General features: G+C 36.8%; 4 protein-coding genes across 8 annotated transcripts in view; all 4 read right to left on the bottom strand.

The window, feature by feature from the left end:
• Positions 1–15,894, bottom strand: part of tws (protein phosphatase 2 regulatory subunit tws) — a 22,889-nt gene extending 6,995 nt beyond the window's left edge. Inside the window, exons 1-2 of one of the 3 annotated variants that reach the window (XM_089079554.1) lie at positions 15,286–15,894; positions 5,061–5,381 (exon numbers count right to left, since the gene is read on the bottom strand). In XM_089079554.1, the coding sequence (XP_088935680.1) occupies positions 5,061–5,145 (85 nt within the window). In that variant the 5' untranslated portion in view covers positions 5,146–5,381; positions 15,286–15,894. Of the gene's footprint in view, positions 1–498; positions 859–2,768; positions 3,107–5,060; positions 5,382–15,285 lie in introns of those variants that run through there. The other 2 variants (XM_089079553.1, XM_089079556.1) reach the window with 2 other exon arrangements.
• A 315-nt stretch (positions 15,895–16,209) lies between these two features.
• On the bottom strand, positions 16,210–22,717 carry TAF1B (TATA box-binding protein-associated factor RNA polymerase I subunit B). Of its 3 annotated transcripts, none has more exons than XM_011645960.2 (10): positions 22,600–22,717; positions 22,218–22,311; positions 21,886–22,090; positions 21,503–21,644; positions 21,295–21,425; positions 20,962–21,177; positions 20,479–20,708; positions 20,210–20,399; positions 17,847–18,287; positions 16,210–17,744 (listed from the first exon to the last, which is right to left on the bottom strand). In XM_011645960.2, exons 1-10 carry the CDS (start codon positions 22,603–22,605, stop codon positions 16,556–16,558), a joined length of 2,844 nt encoding a protein of 947 aa, XP_011644262.2. In that variant the 5' UTR covers positions 22,606–22,717; the 3' UTR covers positions 16,210–16,555. The 3 variants fall into 3 exon arrangements, with proteins under 3 accessions (XP_011644262.2, XP_011644260.2, XP_011644261.2); XM_011645958.3 differs by lacking the exon at positions 22,600–22,717 and adding an exon at positions 22,418–22,593; XM_011645959.3 differs by lacking the exon at positions 22,600–22,717 and adding an exon at positions 22,418–22,593 and having other exon boundaries at positions 20,479–20,675.
• On the bottom strand, positions 18,283–18,925 carry LOC148936168 (isoaspartyl peptidase/L-asparaginase-like; the record flags this gene model as incomplete). The annotated part of the gene is made up of 1 exon (XM_089080338.1): positions 18,283–18,925. A coding segment is annotated over one exon (609 nt), but the record flags the coding sequence as incomplete, so codon positions are not given.
• LOC105431642 (isoaspartyl peptidase/L-asparaginase-like) lies at positions 18,922–19,666 on the bottom strand. The gene is made up of 2 exons (XM_011645957.3): positions 19,429–19,666; positions 18,922–19,349 (listed from the first exon to the last, which is right to left on the bottom strand). The coding sequence occupies exons 1-2, from the start codon at positions 19,664–19,666 to the stop codon at positions 19,042–19,044; spliced, it is 546 nt and encodes a 181-aa protein (XP_011644259.2). The 3' UTR covers positions 18,922–19,041.
• Positions 22,718–23,774: the final 1,057 nt, after the last annotated feature.

The raw sequence follows: 23,774 nt of genomic DNA, 5'->3' as shown, positions 1-23,774 counted from the left end.
TGTCGTCGTCACCGCTGTCGTCGCCGTCACCGGCGACGGGCACATAAGTGTCTTGCCCCTCCTCTCCCCTCTACCCCACGCGTACGAAGAGAATTCGGAGTACAAGCGCGAGGAATGCGTTACTACTACGCGAAAAGAGCCGCGACGATCAGTGAGGACCAGCGAAGATCAGCGGGCGAAGAGACGGTGCGCGACTCGAATCGCGTCGCGACGATCCACCAACGATCAGACTCTCGTGTCTCTAATCTGGGTCAAGGTTCGCCTCGTCAAGGTTCGCGACGAGGTGAGGCGAGGCGAAGCGAGGAGACGAAGAGATGAAGAGACGAAGAAACGAAGAAGCAAGAGCGGGAGCAAGAGCAGCAAGAGCGCGCGTCGTAGTCGACGGTGTGTACGCGTGGAGATGCGTCTACACGGTATACACGCCGTATACGCGCCGTATATGCGTTGTATATGCACCGGCTTGAGCAAGAGAGCCGCGATAGCTGGAGCACTACTTACCGGCCATCTCGACGCGACACACGAGGGAGAATACGTAAGCGGAACGTGTTGACTCGCGCGCGTTTACTCCCGGTGCGGGGTCCAAAGTAGGGGCGAGCGTACGCACTCTCGGGCAGCAGGATACGTCCGCGCACCCACGCGAGCGCGCGGCACCACGCCGGCGACGAGGAGATCGTTCGCTACGCGAAAAACACGCGAGATTCGAGCCGTGCGCCACAGATCCTCTGTCACATATTTTCGACCAACCACTGTGCCATAAAGCGTTTTCGGTGCAACACGGCTGCTCTCAATGGCGGAAGTTCACAGGCGCATAGCCGCACAACACGACTACGGCGTGACGTCACTGCGCAGTCAGGTTTCGCTACCTCCGTGGTAACCACCATCTTACACGCGGTGCTCGATGACGCGCGGAGTTTGCGCGAACGTGTTCCCGAAGAAGGACGAGAATGGACGAGAATGAACGAGGCTAAACGAAAGCGCGCGAATGCGCATGTAACGCGGCAACTTTGAACGAGAGCTCGACTTATTGTCATTAGCCGTTAGCCGTATCGTTTCACGGAATCATCATCTGGTCGTCGCGTCGTTGCCTCTTTTTTTTCGCTTTCTCTTCACAATTATTTACAATCGGACACGAGAGACGATTATATTTTAACACAAAATTGACTCACAATCCGGTAAACTATCGCGCGTATCGTAACAGACGTGATAATAGCGAGATCAAAGTCGCGAAAAAATTCATTGATAATAGAAATACCAATACCCTACAATACAAACGAATATTTTAGTGACGATAAAAGGATCAAGATTAAGGATCGAATGAATAAATGTTTCAGCAAGAGAGTTTGAAACGCGCAATTATTTCAGAATGATATGATTTTATATACATAATAATTCAAAATAGTAATGTAGGAAAGGGATACATGTCCTCTTTTATCAAATGAAACACTTTAGCGAATGCTAGAACACTAGAACACTTTTGTCTCTTTCTCCTGGCCAGGAAAATGCGTCGAATAATTCGCAATGCTTTTACCCGCGATTCACGATTCGCCCCACTGTCGCACACAATCGCTGTTTATCTCAAGAATTCTCCTTTCTCAATAATTATTTTCATTTGTATACAATTCTTTTCATTTATATACAATTTATATACAATTTGATAACGTCTCGTAGTTACGAGTTAAATGATTCCTCATTATTTCATACGGTATTTCTATTGTCAATTTTTTCCTTCTTACGATGACATAATCAGCCAAGATAATTGGCTGACTCCTAAAGGCAGCTCCCAATTACAAATGACCTAGCTCGACATAATAACAAAGTTTTTGCCCGCCAAAACAGAGATAATTTGGCAAAAGTGACATGGAGTTACATGGAGTGATCCAGCAGCGCGTGGCATCAGCTGGTGTGTGCCCACGACGCAACGCGACGCGACGCGACGCGACGCGACGCGACGCGACGCGATGTTTGATATTTGTTAGTACACTACTATTCCAAGGAGAGAGAGGTCGTCTCGACCAAAGAGAAAACTTGGCGTCATGATCGTGCAATGTAGATAATCGTCTCGAGTTGGTGCGAGATCTTTAAGAGCTTTCACAATGTTGAAAGATTTACCTAGGAGCTCCGTTAATTTGTCGTGCAACTCTTCGAGGGAAGAAAACAGCGGCGAATTCGCATCCCTTCGCAAATTCGCGAATGATGTATTAGACATGCGGCACTCCGACCGATCCATTTTTCAATCAGAAGAGGCTAATCACCGATGACGATTCATCCACAGAGTCAAAGGTGGTTTATCGGTTAATCGATCGGCGGATGATTTTCCCCAAGGCAAAACGCCAAGCGAGACTCAAACTGGTACCAAGTACGTGAGAGCCATTAGGCTAAGACGAAGGCCTGGACGCGAACGAGCCTGGATTAAGCCACGACAGCAAAACTCGCTTTGCCAAACATATTAGAGTCACCACGTTAATACATCCGTACTAACGAGATTGCATCTCCGCGCTACGATTTCAACACTTACGTCCCCATCGATATCTTCTAAAATAACTGTGACTTGGACGATTTGGATATTATACGTCTGTCGTGCACAAACATGCACAGGCGTGTGCGACAGGCGTACGCGAATCTGCAAATTGCGTTTAACTAGATTGAACTAGAAATTAGAAATTTAACTTTAACTTTTGGGTAGTATATAAGCGAACCGTTTCTTTTAGTTTGCAAATGAGAGATTCGTTGAGAATTATCCGAGCCAGAAATTTTGGTTCGGTACTCACGGAAGTAATTGTGATCAGCGCAAACGGTGTCCGTGTTCTTCTCTTCCTTCCGCTTGGCCACCACGTAACGAACCATATTTTGATTCGGATCGACGGCGACGGTAACGGCGACGGCGTTTCTTCCAATACACACGCGATCTGGCAAATATATCCTCATACAATCGTATAGAATCGACAATCGCGACAACCGCGACACCCGAGTCTTTCCGCACAACAATTGTGTCGAATTGTGACGAGTCTCGATTTCTCATCGCGCGATGTCGATTCCAGGGAATGTTTACTCCAAACTCGGCCGCCAAATATGAAATCTTTCCAACGAAACGAACCTTGGGCGATAAATCTCGAAGCTTATTTTCTTTTTTTATTGATTAAAAGAAGATTCCTTCTTTGATATTTCTGTATCAGAGACATGTTATATACGGCAGACGATTTCCCATACAGAACACATCATGCAGTTATACTGCAGTAACATTGCAACAATATTGTTGCACTATAACTGTAAAGCTTATGCTATATAGGTTAGGTAAAATAAAAATTGGTCATACAAGCCAATGACCAGAAAAGAAAGAATAATAAAGAAAAATAGATTATATATTGTTAAATGTATATTCTGTTTATCGCTGACATCTGACAGTATAATATTTAAATCTCTCTCTCTCTCATGAAACAATTTATTAAGTTAAAGAATATTGGATATTGGCTGGTATTCATAAGTGGTCATGATTAAATATTTTTTGTATAAAGTACGACACGTATAGTTCTTTGAAAAAATGTATATATATTTCCAAGAGTTTTAATAAATACAGATACAACATGAAAGAAATTCAAAATTTTATTAGAAAGAGCATTTAAAAGTTTATATTAATTAAAGATAATACGCGCGTAATAAAGTCCTGCTCTATTATTTGATGCTAACAAATTTGCGTTGATGAAGGACAAAAAGAATAAGAAGGTAATATTGATAGATTTGCTCAAACGAAAACTAATTCGACTCAAAGGGGTTGATACTAAATTTGTTCGATTAAAGCGCAATATAGTTTTTCTGACAAAAGATCCAAGTAACAGAATTGCTCATGTAACGGATCAAGCTAATGTGCAACATGACAATTTTTACGTTAAAGATTTTTAAGAGCGTATTTAGGGACAAAAGGCATGTACAGGTTTTTTATACGCAAAGCTTCGATATTCATTAAAGAGCACAATAATAAGCAATTCTATATAGTGTTATAAACGATGACTATAGATGATTATAGATAAACGTGATGCGAAAAGATTCGCCGTATGCGCTTAGATATGTCGACAGGCGCGTCGTGTCCCGCGAAAAACACGTACTGCTTTGAGTTGAAATTGTAAGTAATTTATTTTCTGTTGCACACAGTTATATCGAGTTATACCGATGACCTCAGTTATGTCAATGGTGACATTCTACGAACATAGAAAGGAAAATCTATCGACATATATTGGACAGAGATTATGGAATAAAATTCCTTTTATCTTCGTATCGTATGAGCACGGATCTCTCTTTCTATACTATCTTTTAATTGATTGAATTTGGATCAACGCGAAGGAGAACGATGCATAGCTTGTTTCGAGATAGCTGGAGATCGCTTTAACGCGTGTATATATGTATATTAAAGAAAATTAATAATCTTAATAGTCTATCAACTATATAACATTGTATAAACGCCGCTTAAAGAATTATAATTACATATATTATAAATGTGATTTCTCTACATTTTTTATATAAGGCTTTATTCGTTTTATAAAAGGCAAGTATCCCAAGCACAGACATAGACTACAGACTCGTGTCTATGACCGGCGAGTCGTTATATTATCCACGTATCTTCTTTTCTCCTGTGCCTATGTCTGTCACAACACAGATTCCATCTACAGATTCCAGTACTGTATTTCGACGAGGAAAATGACAGAAATAATCCATATTCTATATCTTCATAAAATACCCATAAAGTACCCATATCTTCATAAAATTTCTCAATTAAAACAACAAGAGTGGTGTGTGCATGCGTGCGTGCGTGCGTGCGTGCGTGCGTGCGTGCGTGCGTGCGTGCGTGCGTGCGTGCGTGCGTGCGTGCGTGCGTGCGTGCGTGCGTGCGTGCGTGCGTGCGTGCGTGCGTGCGTGCGTGCGTGCGTGCGTGCGTGCGTGTGTGTGTGTGTGTGTGTGTGTGTGTGTTGTATGCGCGTGCGTGCGTGAGCGGTGCGAGTGCATGCGAATGCACGCGAGAAACGCTAATGCTACACGAGATGAGATGTGAGAAATGAACTCGTACTCACCGGCACGTTTGTTGACAGCAGTGTTGATCATGGAGCCGAGTTTCGTGAGGCTGGACTGCCTCATGATGTTGGAAGGGCTCTTCATCCGTTTGGACGGTGGTACCGGAAGCGGGGCGGTCTTGGCCCGTGCCAGGATGGCACCGCCGTTCCGGCAGTTGCCGGTTGGAGTCGAGCAGGGGGGCCGCTGGGGCGGAGCCCCCCATAGACCCACCACCCCGGCGTGACGCGTGATGACACTTCGCTAACCTCAGCTTCCTGCCAGCTGTTATCCTCGCGCGATCGACCTTAGTTTCCACTATTGTCGCCTTGTCGTCCTCGCCGCTGGAAAACGAAATTCGTTTCTCGTCTACATCATTTTTCTCGAACGACTCGGGCGACTCTTTCATCGAAGAAATCGTTCTCCCATTCGATCATTCCCCTTCCCTATCATCCAGCCATCCGACGCGCAGCGTTTCGGATCCACAGGTTTTAGATTCCGCTCGCATTTTTCTCGCGAGCGCGTCATAAGCGCGTTTTAATCGGTCGATTTCTACAAGATCAAATAGTCCTATCTTTGCTAGCGAACAAACGACAATTGCGATTGGTAGCCAACTTTACAACTTTTTCAACTGCGCTTGAACACGATTATACATTTCATAAATACGCTAAATAATATCGTTCATGATAATAAAGTGACGTGCGTGTATTGTTGTCATAAATGCAGTCGTCGCATAATTCTCTTGAATATCGTGATAAAAGCCGCATACGTGTATTATAGACAAACATAGCGGTTGTTACCGAGTAATCAGGCGTACAAGGTAAGAAAGGGTACAATCAGGCGTACAGCGCGTAATAGATCTTGACTCAAGAGTCACACTCGCGAGTGTTCGTTTAATCGCGATTCGGCATCGTGTCTTTCTCGTGAGATAGGAGCGGTTAACTGTACTTAAGATTGCGCCTTTATTCAGTCTCACAAATCTCTTCTCTTCATCTCGTCTTTTCTCATTTTATCATTCTTTATAAAAACTCGAAACTTACACTTTATATCTTACACGTAAAAATGTCTCGAAAACTCTAGAATTCTTTTCTATATCTTTACGTATCGAAACATACATTTGCACCCATTGCAAATGCCGCATGTTATGTTTCTCCAATGGCCAATCGCGAGAATTTCGTTTCCTTTTAATCGCATTACAGATACATATATCTGTACGCATCACAGAAAGTATGAAGTTTGATCCTACGATTATGGTTCCCAACAATGATAGGTGATAAATGATGATGATGATCCGATACGAACGATTGTTCATATCGGATTATAGGTACTACTGAAAGATCCGACATATGTGCGCACTACGTGTTTGTTATATTCGCGCATACATCAACGTTATTAAAATACGATCAGTCAAGTGTACGACGCAACTATACGCGTATCGTGTGCATACGACACGTTTGCCATCAGCCGAAATTCTTTTCGCTCCAAACAACGTGCACCTGCAAATATGTCTCGATAATGAAAATAGCAATATGTATTATATTAATCGACACGTGATACATGTACGTATATCGAAAATATCGTTCCCTAAGACCTATCGTCAAATACGAGCTCAATTACGAGTGATACATGATACGATAATGTAAAAATAAAAATCGTCATTTGCGAGAAGAGACAAGGATGTTTAACGCTAATCTTTACTACCGGCGAATCTCTTTCTGCAATTTAAGTGGTAAGGTCACCTATGATATGAGTTAATTTGCAGAATTTACAGATCACATTCGCCCTCCATCTCCGTTAGTTTCTATTTGAACGAGAGACAAGTATCGAGAGATTCATGCAGCGTTCGTAAAAAAAAGTGGGGGGAGATGAATAAGGAAATCAAATTAACGTAAATTAAATTAAATTAAATTTCTTAATAAACGATAATGGCTCAAGAACCGATATTATATTTTTCTATTAAATCGCCTGCCAATTTTGACAGTACAACATTTCTTGAATTTATAATAAAATTGTACTTAAAATATTCTGATTCCTTATCTTTTTAGTTACATTTAAAAAATTTCTTGAAAAAAGTGATCCGATCCAGATGAAGTATACAATAGTATTGGTGTAACAGTGATATTAAACAAATTAAATATTTATTAAGCAGATTAATGGCTTTCAATTATAAATCCTAGATTCACGTTGAGAAAGAAGACCTCGTAGATAGATGAACAGTCTGCCTATGTCGAGCCGAAGACTTGAAGACTGGCCGTTGGCGCCGGGCCAGAGAATTTTCCGGCTGAATCTCACGCCCGAAAATATATATATATATATATATATATATATATATATATATATATATATAGAAAACTTTTATTCGCATGCGTATTTAGTGAGTACTCGAGAGTATAATATGCACACTATGCCATTTGACGACTATAGAATTTGTATCTTACTGATGAAAATCCATAATAATGGATCGAAAAGATGAAGCAAAGAGAAAACAAATCGCGCGAACAGATGAATTAATGCATGATTATAATGCAGATACGAAAAAATTAACCTACTAATACTAATCTCGATTCAAAGTAATTGATTATAACTGCTGTATCGTAGTATACACAAATTCGCGTTCGCAAAACGCTAGACAATGTTTCATTTAATCTACAGTAAAGTTTCATTTCATTTCCGAATTATTATCGTATCGATCAATATATAATTGCATTATGTAGTCCGGATTATTATAATGCATTAAATGTATTAAATTTTATTTATTACGGATTATTATAATCCAATCTCTCATCTTTTTTAAGATACTGCGCATTGTAAGTACCGAGTATCATCGCAGTCGTCATCTTTTCTTGAGATCGTCGTAGTTCATATTTGAAGCTTTCCAGCAATTTTCATTTCATTAAATTTAAACCACGCATTCCACATCACGTTCCTAATTTTCATTCCTATGTTGTCATCAACATGAAATTATCTTCGCATAAGTTTTCTATAATTAGTTTTATAATTATACAATATTCTTTAATCTCTCATTAATCTCTCTCTAATACGAAGCGCGGGATTGAAATAAAAATGTAATTATAATGAAACAAAAATGTTTTAGCTATCCAAATCATATCGATTAATTATAAAAATTATACAATATGACATTATTAATTAGCAGAAAAATATCAAAGATTTTATCAACCATTTTACGATAAAATATGACTCGGCTAATAAAAAAAGGAAAAGACAGTTATTACAAAAAAATTTGCACGCCCGTCAATGACATTAGATAAAATGTATAACGTCACAAGCAAAGCTTAATGGTAGGTCATCTCGATGAATCCCTATAACTATCGCTTTTGTAAGATTTCAAACTTGCTCTATGTTTTTAGGAAAGCAACACATTCAATTTATTTTTTATCTCGCTGAAAAGTCATTTATGATTATTATAATTTAAAAAAAGAGTCTTCATTTGAATCGAACAAGCTCATTCTTCATCTCTAAGATACACGAAGAAGAAAGAAATGGTTTACGAGAAATGCAACATACACACACACACACACACACACACACACACACACACACACACACACACACACACACACACACACACACACACACACACACACACACACACACACACACACACACACCTCCCACGCGAATCTTTCAATAACATTTCACCAATATGCAACCTCCGTAACCTCTGTAGAAGATAGTATGAAATAATAACTCCAAACGGGACCAAAAAAGCAAAATTCGAGAGAGAAGTTTCTTCAAATCATAGAGATGAAAGAAAGAAAAAGTAGTAAATATCAATAAGAATATCAATAATTCTCTCCTTTGCTCTTTCTTTCCTTCGATTATAAGCACAAAATATATGTATGTCTCGTTGGGACCGTACGTAATCGCGTTAGGAAATTAGATATAATTATACGATGTAATCTATTTAATTACTACAAATAAAGTGTCACTCTTTATTTGTAATTTTTCTAAAAACATGGTCGAACGATTACACGTATCATCAAGCAAAGCGAAAGCTCCATCCATCAGCGTGCCGTTAGAAAACATGTCGCACTAATATTAATAGTCTATTAAAAATGTACATCAAGATGCCATTAATAGGCGACGCCCATCAGAAAATATAATGTAGCAACGCAAATAGCCTATCCCGGTTGAATATCAATGTTTCGAAAGCCAATGATCCTGAGAGTCCTTTACACTTGAAAGTCAATTCGCCAATTATGGAAAGCGAGAAAGATCCAGGCGAAAGCGATCGATCCAGCAAAGATATGTATGACAGGGTGATCGCGGGTGATCTCCCTTGCGTTCGCAAGTACTTATGTTCCTTCTTACATAACTGCTTATTGCTCATATAAGTAGCTTTTATTTTCCGGATGATATCAGAGACAGTATCCTGATGCACGCGGGCAAATATGGTCTAATCCGATGCAATCACCCTACGTGATACCGTTGACCCAGATAATCGGGATGATTGTACTTGAGCTAGCACTGTCTCGTTTCTTTTATACTAAATTGCTCATTTAATGTTTATACTCTTTCAGAGATATGCTGACTTGTCGACAATTTGGAGCAAGAAGCGTGTGTAATAAAAGGCTATTATAAGACGAACCATCGTGTGTACGATTACGTAGAGACCAACGTTTTAATCGATATTATAATTGCGATAGAATATATATTACGTCACTTGGCAATTATTGTACGATACTTTGCGCGAACAATACAAAGTACACATAATGGCTCACACGATAATATACCAAATGTTTATACGCACAGAAATATAATAACTAGACTGCAACACGATGCAACTGCACGAAATTATTGTATATTATCTACCGTATCGTATTATCGTGCAAAATATGCACTTATAGATACTTCTGATTCATTACTTATTACTAGATCGATCGCAGTGTATGATTCGGTACAGACAAAATATCAATTATTTCTGGTTTGTCAGAGTACTCGAAAAAGAGCCGTTAAATTTTTTTCTCTTTAAATTGAGAAACATCTAAGCAGATTTGCCCTCTTAATTCTCTTTTCTACGCGATCTAAACTAAATCGTACAGTTACTCGACAATTCCTTTCCGATTTTATCACACATAAGCACGGAATCGTTCTGTGTTATCACAGGTAACATAGTCGCGCATTCGAAGATTGACAAACGTTATGTTTGTCCGGCCTCTGGACACACCAACGACACCTTGCGAAAGGTGTGTCTGTCTATCTTTTATCTATTTTGTAATACGCGTCAGTCTCGATTTCGAGAAAAAAGAGATAAAACGAGTTAAAGAGAAAGACAAGGAGAGACAGATCCTCTGGATCAATAAGTCGTCGCTTTATTGATTTGGGAAACCGCGAGCTAAAGAAATACAATATTGCTGGAAATTTTACACATCTCGTTATGTCATCGAGAAGAAGACCGTCGAGTGATTTTTTGAGTAATTCGTTATTGTGGTAAAGAATGAGAGTGAATAAATGAATGAGTGAGAAAGAGATGTGCGTGCGTGCGTGCGTGCGTGCGTGCGTGCGTGCGTGCGTGCGTGCGTGCGTGCGTGCGTGCGTGCGTGCGTGCGTGCGTGCGTGCGTGCGTGCGTGCGTGCGTGCGTGCGTGCGTGCGTGCGTGCGTGCGTGCGTGCGTGCGTGCGTGCGTGCGTGCGTGCGTGCGTGCGTGCGTGCGTGCGTGCGTGCGTGCGTGCGTGCGTGCGTGCGTGCGTGCGTGCGTGCGTGCGTGCGTGTGTGAGAGAGAGAGAGAGGAAAAAAAGAAATAAATGAGAAATTGTTTGAATTTTTGTGTCATTGTTATTACTGACATGATGATATCCTTCCAATTAATCTCCCTTTTCGAAAAGGAGAGCGATATAAAAAATAGCAAATAGCACATGTATATCTCATTTTTCAAAATTGATTAATCGTCGCATCACGACGATCGACAAGCGACCGATAAAAATTTATTAAGAAAAAATAATTTTAAAAATAATTTTTTCGATAATGTAATATATCAATGGACATAAAACGTACTCTGAAATTACCTCCTGAAAATGTTAATTTTTGTATTTATCTAACAACAAGTCAGATAAATATATAAATCAAAGGTTTAATGATGAATTAATGTCACAGCAAATAACACAACTGCTTCTCATTGCACGTTACCCGAACATACGATATAAACTAGCCAAGATGCGTATTGACTTCCATCAAGCAATCTATCATTGATGAAATGAGAAATAATAATTCCGAAAGATGAATTTCGATTATATAATAATTAACAATTCTCATTATGGGTTATTCTGAACTCAATGCGATCGAAGTACGCTATTTTTATCGACAACGTGAGATATTCATGTTTATATATATTTATCGTAAACGCTTGTATAATCGCCAGATTTCGCGATTCGATGAGAAAAATCCAATCTAATACCGAAATATGTAAAACATTTCCAATGATAAAATATTCACGGCCACTTATGCACTCAAAATATCTATTTGGCTTGCGAGAGAGTGGTCGATGAATTTAGAGACATTGAATACAATTTATTTGTATTATTTTCATATTAAAGCAACAAAAAGAGAATGTTAGATCTGTGCCGGAGAAATTGAACGAAATTAAGATGCGGAATCAATTACGAAAACTATTTGATGTGTATTCCATGTGAGTTTTCGGACGTCACAACTAGCAAAAGAAAACCAAGACCAAGTTTACGAGAAGAATACTAATTCGTTACGTTACGTTACGTTACGTTACGTTACGCTGACGCAAACACGTGAAAACGATAGACTCAGTTCGATAAAAATTATTATTCTATCGATGATATCGATTACAAAATAAAAAGATGGCGCAATCTTTTCTCTGTTCCCTTGATATTCCAACACCTGTTGATGATTTCACATAGTCGTATATAATAATGTAATTACATCTCTTACTTGTATGTACCATTACAAGCACTTAGGATTGCAGGAATAGATAGATAATAGATAGATAATTGATTCATCTACAAATAAGCTTATTCGACTATAAATTTGAATAAAATAAATTGTATTAAATGTTGGACAGTTGGACCGAAATAAACTTTCAGGACACTTATGCGATTCGCATCGCAATACCCGCACACACGATATATCGTTTCTCTAGGATTGAAGATGGAACTTGGCGCTGAAGGAAAAACTAAACTCTCGATAGCGATACCGGTCCGAATATCGATTCGTACGTGATTTGTGACATGAAAGTACAGTTTATAGATCATGTAGATTATGTTAAAAGGAAAGATCGTTTGAAAACTCTTGCTCATATTTATTGGTCGAAAAGCGCAAATGAGAGAACCTGAAAAAGAGTGGGCCAAGGTGAGCATCGTTTACATTCGGAATTCAATTCGCAATTCGGTAATTCGGTGGTATCTCGCCACGTGACTCTCTTGAGGTCGCCCTGAGGCTCCGGCCGGTTCGGTGAGGACTCTGGATGAGAGTGAGTTGCGCGAAGAATGCTCGCCATTACCCGGGTAATAACGATTTATTAATAAAAAAGAAAGGGTGTGCGAGCGCACGCTTTCAGGTCACGGTAATACTTGAAACTTCGAGGACACAGGCAGGGTGCATTCTTAACGTTATGCGAAATCGTTAATATATTTCAAAGAAAGATAATAAATTGTGTCGTACTTTCGCTTTTATCTCTGTTCCGAGTATCTGCATGCTGTGTAACGTATGCGTGTAACGTATGCGAAATGCGTACCGATCAGTCTTGAAACGATGAAATTGATAATGGTGTGATTTTGCCTGCTAATTTCTACGTGAATAAGAAAACAGTCGACAAAACGTATCTGTACGTGAAACGACATTGTAACATACAACATACAATCTCGTTTGCTCTTTCAAGAAAAAAGAGATTATTGTCGTGCATCGCGATCCTTGACAAAGCGGAAGATTTTCTTAATAAATATCTTGAAACAAAACCCAAGTCAAATCCGAACAATGATTCATTTGACAATATTTATTCGAGCATCAATCTGTCAAAAGTTCCACTGACACAGGCCGCTGATCGAACGACGCGACGATCGTTAACACTTTGATTGCACAACAACGTTAAACATGTGCGCAATAAACGTGGAATATATCGTGTTTAGATTATTAAAGCACGGAATCGAAAACAGATGCGATTTTAACGCGTAAGATAAGGTAAGCGAGAAGCGTACATGCGAGAGAAGACACGGCGGAGATTAATATTGTGTATGTATGTACATATGTATATAATCGATATAATATTTTCTACATATGTATATAATCGATAGAGTATTTTCTAATATCATCATTAGCATGCATCATGACTCCACGCTATCGAATTGGCGAAATGTTTGCACGGAATCTCAATTGATAGAGCACAAGGATAGCGCCTCCTCCTCTCTCTTTTGGTTTCTAAAAGAAATTACACTTATAATTATGCGGCATCTCACTTGATTCGATTCGATTCGAAAGATTTCAATGAAAAATTCGGACAATTTCGAACTATTTTTACATGAGATGTCAGAGTCGAATTCAGAGAGGTTTAAAATTAATCTCAAATCAATCGTCTAACACCCTGCCCTAGTTGCAGCGAACCGTATGATACTAGAATATTGTACAATCAGTAATGTTGCCATTATACCGCACAAAATTAGGCAGCAAACGCACCAAAAGCGAGCTGAGATTTGGACTGTCGCAGATTAATTATTTATTTATTTACACTTTCGCAAAATTCTGCAGAAATTACGTAACCCGCTACATCAATAGCGAATCAATTACGCATTAACACAATTAACGATGCACCTCATCTTTCGATTCATTTGGCTTAAGTAATATCAATAAGATGTATTAATGAAATATTACTTGCTTTTGTTTTGTATTATACTACGCATAAGTAAAACATCCCAAAAATTATTCGCCAAGCGGCAATAGGAGTGTTTGAAACGTTAATTTTACTTTAACGCGATCAACTTGGTACCATCGCTTCGATGGTATCAAGTTGATGTATAAAATACGATAATGTTACGATAAGTAAACGAATATTATGCAGAGTATACGGATACGAATGTAATGTTCAATTTGCACACATTTATTACACGTGGAAATATTCATCGTGCAAATTTTTCAATCCTTTTTCGCTTCCTCTTTGTATCTCGTAACTCCTTTTCTTCATCTTTCAAACTGGAGTAAACGATATTGATTTTCAAACTATGTGACTTAAGCCTTGCTATTCTTTCCCTATATAAATATAATATTTTAACTTAACTTACGATATCAATTTATCATTATAAGATTGCTCTCTTTTCTTTCAGGTTGGAACCAATAATAGGCAATATAAATTGATAAGTTTCAACAAATGCATTACAAGCAAAACAACAAAATGTGTTTAACATGTATTTAAAATTTTTTAAAAAGAAAAAGAAAACAAATTATCCTCTTATTTACCGAGACTCTTTACTTTACTCAACGCCTTACTATCAACGCTCATGTTTTCATTGATAACCCGAGCTGTCCGAGAAATTGAGAAATCGTTTAGTATTTCGCTAACTATATACGAACGATGTTTAGATTTCGACTTCGAATGCAGCTAGATAAAAAACAAAGGCAGAGACGAAGGGAAAAACTAGGATCTCGGTTCTCGAATCCAGATGTTTTCGCGCCATTCTTCTTAGACGCACGTGCGTATCGAAATGACACGTCTCCGACTAATTATGCTACTTTTAAAATTAAAAAACTAATCGAATAGCGCTAATTCTTTCACAGCGACCAAATGTTACATACAATAATTAAACTTTAAATCTCTCTCTCTCTCTCTCTCTCTCTCTCTCTCTCTCTCTCTCTCTTTCTGGGAGTAGCTTTCCGAGATATCTTTAGAATTCTTGAAAACACTTATAGAGGTTATATATACGAAGTTATTTACAAAAAAATATACACAATATTTATATATTTTTTCAATATAAATTATAAAAAAATACATTTGAAACGTTAGAGAGGAGTTGGATATGATATCGGATTTTATGTAGCACAGAATAAAGTTTATGAGAAATTGCGTTACAATACAATAGACTAGCGGGAAAAATATTGCGTTCCTTCGTCAGAACACAACGTAAAAGAAACATCGATTAAGGAAGAAGGATGTTTCTCTCTGCCGAGGCCTTCCTCGTCGCGGATTTAGGTCGCAATCGCAATCGTCATTATCGCCGTCGCTACGCGCAAATCCAATAATTTCCGAGAGTAGAAAATTTATCCAAGGAAACTCACCCGTAAGGATAATAAATCCTGCCGGCGGAAGCCGCGCGGGACCGATCGCGACTACGTCACGATACGAGCACAAGATCTTCACCTCTCTTGGAACTCGCCAGGACGACAAGAACGAATTTGTTGCGTCCAACAACTTGGTGTCGATGACTTTGCGCGATGACAATTCACTGGCACGGAGAGTAGTCCCCTTTAGTTTTCTGATCGCGAGTGTGCCTTTGATGTAAGTCGCAAATCGCAAGCAGGTCACAGATCGCGGGAGGCAATCTTTCATGAAACGACGCATATAGCTCATGCACCCGCACGATAGTGTTCTCCCAACGCGTCACGCCAGCTTGTCGAATATCCTGGTAACGCGACACAATCATCTAGCATCGTTCTATCCTACACCGGCTGGTGTTTACTACTGACGAGTACTCGTACCATCGAGCACGCCGAACCGAGCCGAGCCATATCGCGTCGCATCGCGTTACGTCGTTTCGGTTCGTCGTACTTCGTCTCGCACTGCGCCGCACCGCGCCGCACCGCACCGCACCGCACCGCGCCGCACCGCGCCGCACCGCACCGCGCCGCACCGCACCGCATCACATTGTCCTCGTGAATTGACGACCAAATGAAATGGTACGTCGTCGCGACACGGCTGGCCAGCCTAAGCAAAACTCGAGGAGAGATCCTCAAATGTCTATAACGATTATATTTGTGCCACTCTACTTTTTTCATAACGCGCATCAAGCAAGATAATGCAAAAAGAGATTACGAAGTACGTAGTATTTTCACAATTTTATTACAAGTTCAAGAGATTCAATTTTTATTCAGATTAAAAATAGGTACCACGTACATGTACGAGATACCTATCTTATCCAATCTTACTCTAAATTTAAGTTAAAAGTGCTATTCTATTTATATATTTGATGATTTATAAACAACTTTTTAGATGTACAAGAAAAAATTTATTTTTGTCATATAAGTAAATCGTCATTGTTAAATTTATACATTAAATTTAAACATTAAAATTAGGATTTAGAATGTATTGTGTTTGATGTGAAAATTTAAAAATTTCTTTAATTAAAGAAATATACATATCAAAATGTCTAATAGCATTTATTCATGTTTTAAATAAATCAAGTAGGAATAAATTCAGGAGAAATTTTTTTATTTAATAAATTTTACTACTAATATTAATTTAATATTAAATATATATTAAAATTTGTGAAAAATTAGCAACATGTTCCTAGTTGAATAATTGATGATACCGTGATGACTCTTCATTGCTTTACCATTTACTTAAAATTATATTGATATGCGCTTGTCTATTACAATTTTCAGTTTTATTTGTTACGTTTATCGCATGAATCTTGGATTGTTCCAAGGCATATGCGTAGTAAGCTTCGACAAGGCATACTTCTTCGTATAAGTCTTCTGTTGACATTTCGATTATGTTCGCGCATTCATTTAATAGCCATCGAAAACTCCTCGGCAACATTTTCTCGAGTAATTCAAAATTCTTTGGCTTTACACGGCTAAAATTGCAGTGATACATCCAATAATCTTTAAAAGGTCTAAACAATTTAAGAATATTGTCATCCAATGTTCTATCCGTAGTAAAAGATTTATCGATCATCGATTCGAATATTTTACAGAATTTATCGGATTTGTCATTCATGCCACATTCACTTTCAATTTCGACAACAGTATCGAAGATAGATGCATTGACCTCACTCGAATTTAAGATGTCTCTGGATATCTCTGGTATATTTTCAATTTCGAAAGTGTTCGCTAGAATCCCGATAGATTCTTCAGTTTCTTCCGCGTAACTCTCCTCATAGTCATCTTCATTTGGACTTTCAATACTGGAATAGATGTCACTTCTCTTAATAAATTTACCATGTGCATTTCGAAGAAGCTTGCGCTTTCGTTTCTTCGACCAGTTAAAATTTTTAAATATTTTCCTTTTTTCTGTCCTTGAAAGATCTATATTGTATACTTTACAAAATTTAGATAATAACAATCTAGTTTGTTCAGAAACAATATCTTTTAAACATGCATTATCATCGTCATCATCGCCATCATTATCATCATTCAGACATCTGTCTGGGATTGATAATTTACCATCCGGAAGAATTTGATCGAATGCAAATTCATTAGCTGATGCAGATACTGATGGTGTTTGCGTATCTGTGATAGTATTATGAATATGGTTGCAGTTTTGTTTCTTTTTCATATCAATTTTAAGTTGACAGGGTATCTTTTTATGTAAATAATCTGTAAAATCTTCTTTTCTGTCATCACATTCCTCTTCCATATCCTCTTCCATAAAATCTTGTATCACAACATCATCTTTTAAATCTTTTACACTGACCATTTTGGCTTGCTCAAAAAGTGATACAATTTTCTCGATAAAGTGCAAATTTGAATCAACCAACTCTAATTGCATATCGTACTGCGAAGTTAACTTGCAAGTACTAAAAAGAATCGAAAGAAAAGGCAATTATTCATCTATAATTATACATCTTATAATTATATGATAAGCTACATTCGCGTAAGATTCTCTCGGTATTACTTACGATTCTGGTCTTGTCAAGTATCCACTTTTCACGGATGAAAAGTCATTTCGGAGCATCCTTGGACTATCATACAATGGATGTTCCAACAATTGTTGAAGATACGAATGATATGGCGTTAATGTTGGAGAAAATTCGTTAACCTCATTTAATGATAAATTGATACAACTTACATTAGTAATACACTGTTTCATTGCATAAACGAGCTCATGTGGTATTACATGCTTATGCGTAATTTTCTCAGGCTCTTCTCTATCTGTTTTAGTACTAATAAACTCCAAAAATTTAATATATAAGCTATTAACATCTGGTATGTTTGCATTATATTTCAACTTGGTGGGACAATGTACGTTAATTAAAACAGCTCTTCTACACTCGATATATTTCTGCCATTCACGAAAACTGAATAGTTTTGCATCACAAATACCCTCGTCATTAATTGCACTGAAAAAAGAAAACCCACACGTTAATATTCATGATAATAAAGAGAAACGAGAATGAAATAAGAACAATAGTGCACGATCGAAACTCAAAGTTTGTATTATATTTCGTTGTAAAATACAACTATTTACAAAAGGATAACTGCAATTGCACGATATCTTTTCCGATCCTTTTCGATACTCGGTGTACTTTTCCACGTTTCTTTCATCTAAAGTTATACCAAAAGTCACGCAATCATTCATAATTACAGCATACGGCATTTTATACGAGGTGAAATACACGTCCCATTCTCCGGATCTCTTAAATACAATCCCACCAAAAGTATGATTATATCTAGTTGACATATAATCGAGATTTTTCCTTAACGCTTTTTGCGGAGAGCATCCTTCTTCGATATTGATTGCAATGGTTCTTGATAAACCAAGTTTCATTATAGATTCTCCATGACCTGTTAAAGAACATCCTATATCTCGATCAGCATACGTGCTGTAACCAAACATAGAAGAGTCGCCTACACTGCCCATTAATTTTTTGTTTAAACCACCACTTGTAACACCTGATGCTATAGCATAACCATCATAAGCTATACAGCCAACAGTATTCCCACCATCTATATAGAATATCAAAAATTGTATCCACAATCATGTACATACATTATCGACAATATTTTTCTTTAGAGAAAAATTATACAAAATTAACAAAATTATAGAAAGAATGTGAAACGAGGGAATGTTTGAAATTTTCTTAAATGTTGTATCTACAATTTACTTTTTAATGTTCCTAGCGGCTGTTCAACATCCAAATTAATATCAGAACTGTCTATTTCTTTTAATTTATCGTAAGCTAAATATGCCATAGGCGCTATCATGTTTCCTTGAGACAACTGATTTAATTTTGCATGATCTATCAATTTTCTTGCACCTTCTCCTACTATGATAGAATTAGGAAAATTATCCAAGACATATCTGGCGAGAGATATCGGATGTTCTACATCTGATATCGCGGCTACAGATCCACATTCCAATTTCAAACCGTCTATTATACACGCATCCATTTGTACATCTCCTATTTTCCGGTATGGGAAATTGTACATAATTTTTCCTTCTTACACTTATTGATATTGATATAAATCGTATTTTTATACCTATATCATTTAAAACTGAGCCGTAGCCACAATTAAAAAATTCATCGCATTCCAACCACCATAATGCAATTTCAACTGCTTGTACGGAACTTGCGCCACTTAACAAACTTGCATATCCAGTGGAGGCCGCGTTTTTACAACTCGTCATTTTTTCAATAATATGCGCATCACAGATATTTCCGACATCACCGTGTACGAGAATACATGGAGTATCATAGCTTTTGCACTGACATTGCATTATATCTGCATTATATCAAATATTAATTGTCAAAATAATCCAATAACCGTTAAATCAGTGGATAATTACACAAGATTTTTCGCATCAAATCTATATGCAACTTTTATAAATTTGTTGTATATGTGACAAATAAATATAATTAACTGCGCACTTGTATGTACATACGTGTGCTGCATGAGCACACATACGCAGACGCATATGCACGCAAAATTTTCATAAATATATTTTATATCTTGGCAACGTACTCGCATGTATATGTCTGCATACGATGCACGTGTGCGTGTTGCTACGTGACATTCAACTATCTCACAACACTATGGCTGCGTTCCGATATTCACTGTCAGTATTGAAAATATATAGTACATGTATGTACATTATATCACGTATATTATAAATTTTCAATACTGATAGTGAATATCGAAGCGCAGCTATGTAAATTAATGTAAATTAACACTATGTAAATTAACACTACTACACATAATATTAATATTATCTATATTTTTCAAGCTTTTTACGTTATTATAAAACAATTTGAATACATACCTATTAATTTTGTCAGCAACATTGCTAATTTCATTTTCTGTAATACCATCCAAACTCAGCAATGTTTTTAGTACCACGATAATAAATGCCATAGCACGACCCTCATAATTGGGTATGTAGGATTTTTTATCAAACTTCATTTTTGGAGGAGACAAAATCGATAATCTTCTCGCATACAATGATATACCTTCTACAAATATTATAATTGCATATGTGCGCCTATGTATATTAAAGATCTTTAAATTCACTACTATTGATGATGTTCATACTTGGTAGAGCTAATTCAATGCAATATCGATTAATAAGTGATAAAAAGTCTGGACAAATTATTTTCGTGACTCCAAGAAATTTCGCCATCTGTCCAATAATTCTTCTCATACCCTTGTGCGATATGTCCATAGCTCGTGATAAAAAATTTATATCGTTTCTTGTTAAAGTTACTTCAGGAGGTATCAAATGATCTAATCTGTAATAAGATAAATGTCCTTCTCTGCCATATCTACAAAAAATTATACACAAATATATATATATATATATATGTATGTGCGCGCGCGCGCGCGTGTGTGTGTGAAAATCGTACAAAATATATGATAAATGTATTAAAATGTGTTATAAATACTTCTGCTAAGACATAACATTTAAGAAGAAAATGTTAATACAAGATATTTATTTTTACAGTGATACAAAATGAGTCTTTAAAAGAAAAAAAGCTTACATTAGAAACGAGGAACAAATTATCTAATTTAAATTACCTTATCATATCACTCAAATGTATATCTTGATTATGAATTCTTAAAGCCAGATATAAGATTGCCCACAATTTCGTAGGTGTAATCAATTCTGGCCCTGTTTTATATCGAGTTGTTATATGACTTTGTTTGTATTTATTACGCTTCCATCTTGATAGTTTTTTTGCCATATTCTTTATTCTGTTTGCTTCCTCTTTAGCAGAAGAATTAAACTGTAACCTGTATTATATAATATAGATGAATAATTATCAAAGGGCAATAGGGAGTATAATCATAATATACTTTATACTTTAGTATACTTTACTTAATTCAATACTTTTATACTTGTTTCTTTACCTTGTACTTTCACGAGATTGTCCTGAACTAGAATATCCACTATATACACTCTGACTAAATGTACTAAGTGCATCTCCTTCAAAACTTGTTTGTGACATAAATCTATCATAATCTGCAGTAATCATGAGTTTCTATGCACAAGGTAGATTGTATTAATAATAAAAATTTTCAAAAATTAAATTTTTTAAATTAATTATGTTTACCATACTTTGTTTCTATTTAATTCTCTCAAAGAAGTTTCTTGACTTGGATAGGTAGAAGCTGTAGAATCTGCTATGCTACTTCCAATTTTCTTTCGTTTTCTGGCACTCTTTTGTGACAAAACTTTGCCATATATAATTTCAGCATCCCTGAAAAAGTGTGTTACGAATATCATTATCCACATTATTCTCAACAGCATTAATTTGAATTTGTATAGCTGATTTTTGTCAATGCTTGAAATAAAATTTTTAAACAGAGAAAATTTAGATGAGATAAAAGCACAAAAGATCAAAATAAGTATTTCACATTTAAAAAATTATAATCATTTGTGTACAATCTTAATATTGAAGACAGATGATTTATATATGCTATAATATATGTTATAATGACCTTTTCTTATATCTTCTTGCCAGTTTGGGTATTAATTTCTTTTTTGCAGATATAAAAGCTACTTCTAGTTTTCCAAGGTAGCGGGCCCATAATTGTAACACTGTTATTTTTATATCAGAGGATACACCAAGTTCGATAAGCTCATTTGTCAAACCGATTAAAACAAAATTATATAGTTCCCAAGATGTCCAGCCGAGTTCCTCATCTGCATACAATAAAATATCAGCCCCATATCTTATCGATAATATGTTAAATTCAAACATGTTTCATTACATCTTCATTGGTATATTACATGTTATTCTCTTGTAAAATTATATAAGATAGAGATAAACCTGCTTTGTTATTTGTCATACGATGAATTTTTGTCTTCCGCAATCTTACAGTATTTTCTATGGGTAATTCCAATTCTACTTCTTCCCCGACGTCCTAGAGGAATATTTCGAGTAAATGTTTAAATTATAACACAAATTCTTTTTCACAGATTTTTTTTCAAACTCATCGTCTGAGTAGTCATATTTTTTGTGATTTTTACCTGGCTTTGTGTTTGACATGTCGTACAAAAAAAATAACCAGATGCTTTATAAAAATCGCTACAGCCACAGATTCTACACTTTACCATTTCTTTTAAAAATTTGAAAATGATCAATAGTAAATCAATGATCGAATGTACAGTAGTACAAGGTTTGCACGATATATATATGTAGATTATTTTACCTGCATATACTTTACGCTACATGTCGCTGGCACAGCATAGTCCTAAAGGCCGGAACACACACTTCTGCATAACGCATAAGAAAATGAACCAATCATAGTCCTTCATTTCTATTCCCCCCACAATGGAAATGAAAAATTCTGATTGGTTCATTTTCTTATGCGTAATGTATTAAAGCCATATCAGATTAGCAGTTGCGCGGCTACAGTTGCCGGTCGATGATTCTATTTCAGCCAATCACAATGTAGCAGATCCTGGTTATAGTCAATGTGATTGGTAATAGTAGAATCGTTAACCGGCAACCGTAGCCGGGCAACCGCTAGTCTGATATAGCCTTTAGGCTACAATACGTCATATATCGGTGTTGCAAGCCGCAAGCCACAAGAATTGTTCACCAATCACAGACAAATGTGGGAAGAATACTTGATTGTGATTGGTCCATTCTTACGGCCAACGACACCGACACACGACGCATTGTAGAATAGACTTTAAGGCCATAGATTAGCGGTTGCCCAGCTACGGTTACCGGTTGACGATTGTATTTTAGTCAATCACAATGTAGCAGATCCTGGTTATAGTCAATGTGATTGATAATAATAAAATCGTTGCACAGCGCTTGAACAGTGGAAAAATTCGCCGGTCCCTGTGAGTGGCTAGTGGTCAATCAGGACATGATCAAACGGGTGCCACTTCTTTTCCGCGATGGGTTCTCTCGTTGCGCTAACTTTGTGAATAGCTGTCATTATATTGATTTCACAAAGGATCGTTTTGATAATTGTGTATCGAAAAGTTAAAAATATAATGTAACAGTAATATAATAGTATTGTATTAATTCTTGCTCTTGTGTTGAAAAGGATAAATGGCAAAAAAAAGATAAATAAAAAGATAAATAAATAAATATAAAATAATAAATTTAAAATTGTTAAAATTAAAGGAATATATTAATAAATTGATAATATAATGTAAAATAAAGTTTTATAAATATACACATTTTATTACCTTTAAAACGGTTATGTTTTTAAAGTATAATATTAAAGTATATATTATATTACAATTTAAGATTAATGTAGCTAATGTATTTGAAAATAAATGAGAATAGCCAAAAGATGGCGGACCAATCAAAAGTTGCTTTTTTGTGACCAATCTCTGATGTAGTGTCTCTATCAAGTATTATTCT

The sequence above is a fragment of the Pogonomyrmex barbatus genome, unplaced genomic scaffold (assembly GCF_055798465.1).
Source record: "Pogonomyrmex barbatus isolate J1 unplaced genomic scaffold, ASM5579846v1 scaffold3, whole genome shotgun sequence".
Taxonomy (NCBI): domain Eukaryota; kingdom Metazoa; phylum Arthropoda; class Insecta; order Hymenoptera; family Formicidae; genus Pogonomyrmex; species Pogonomyrmex barbatus.
Note: the sequence above shows the minus strand (reverse complement) of the source record. Positions and strands in the feature narration are given on the sequence as shown.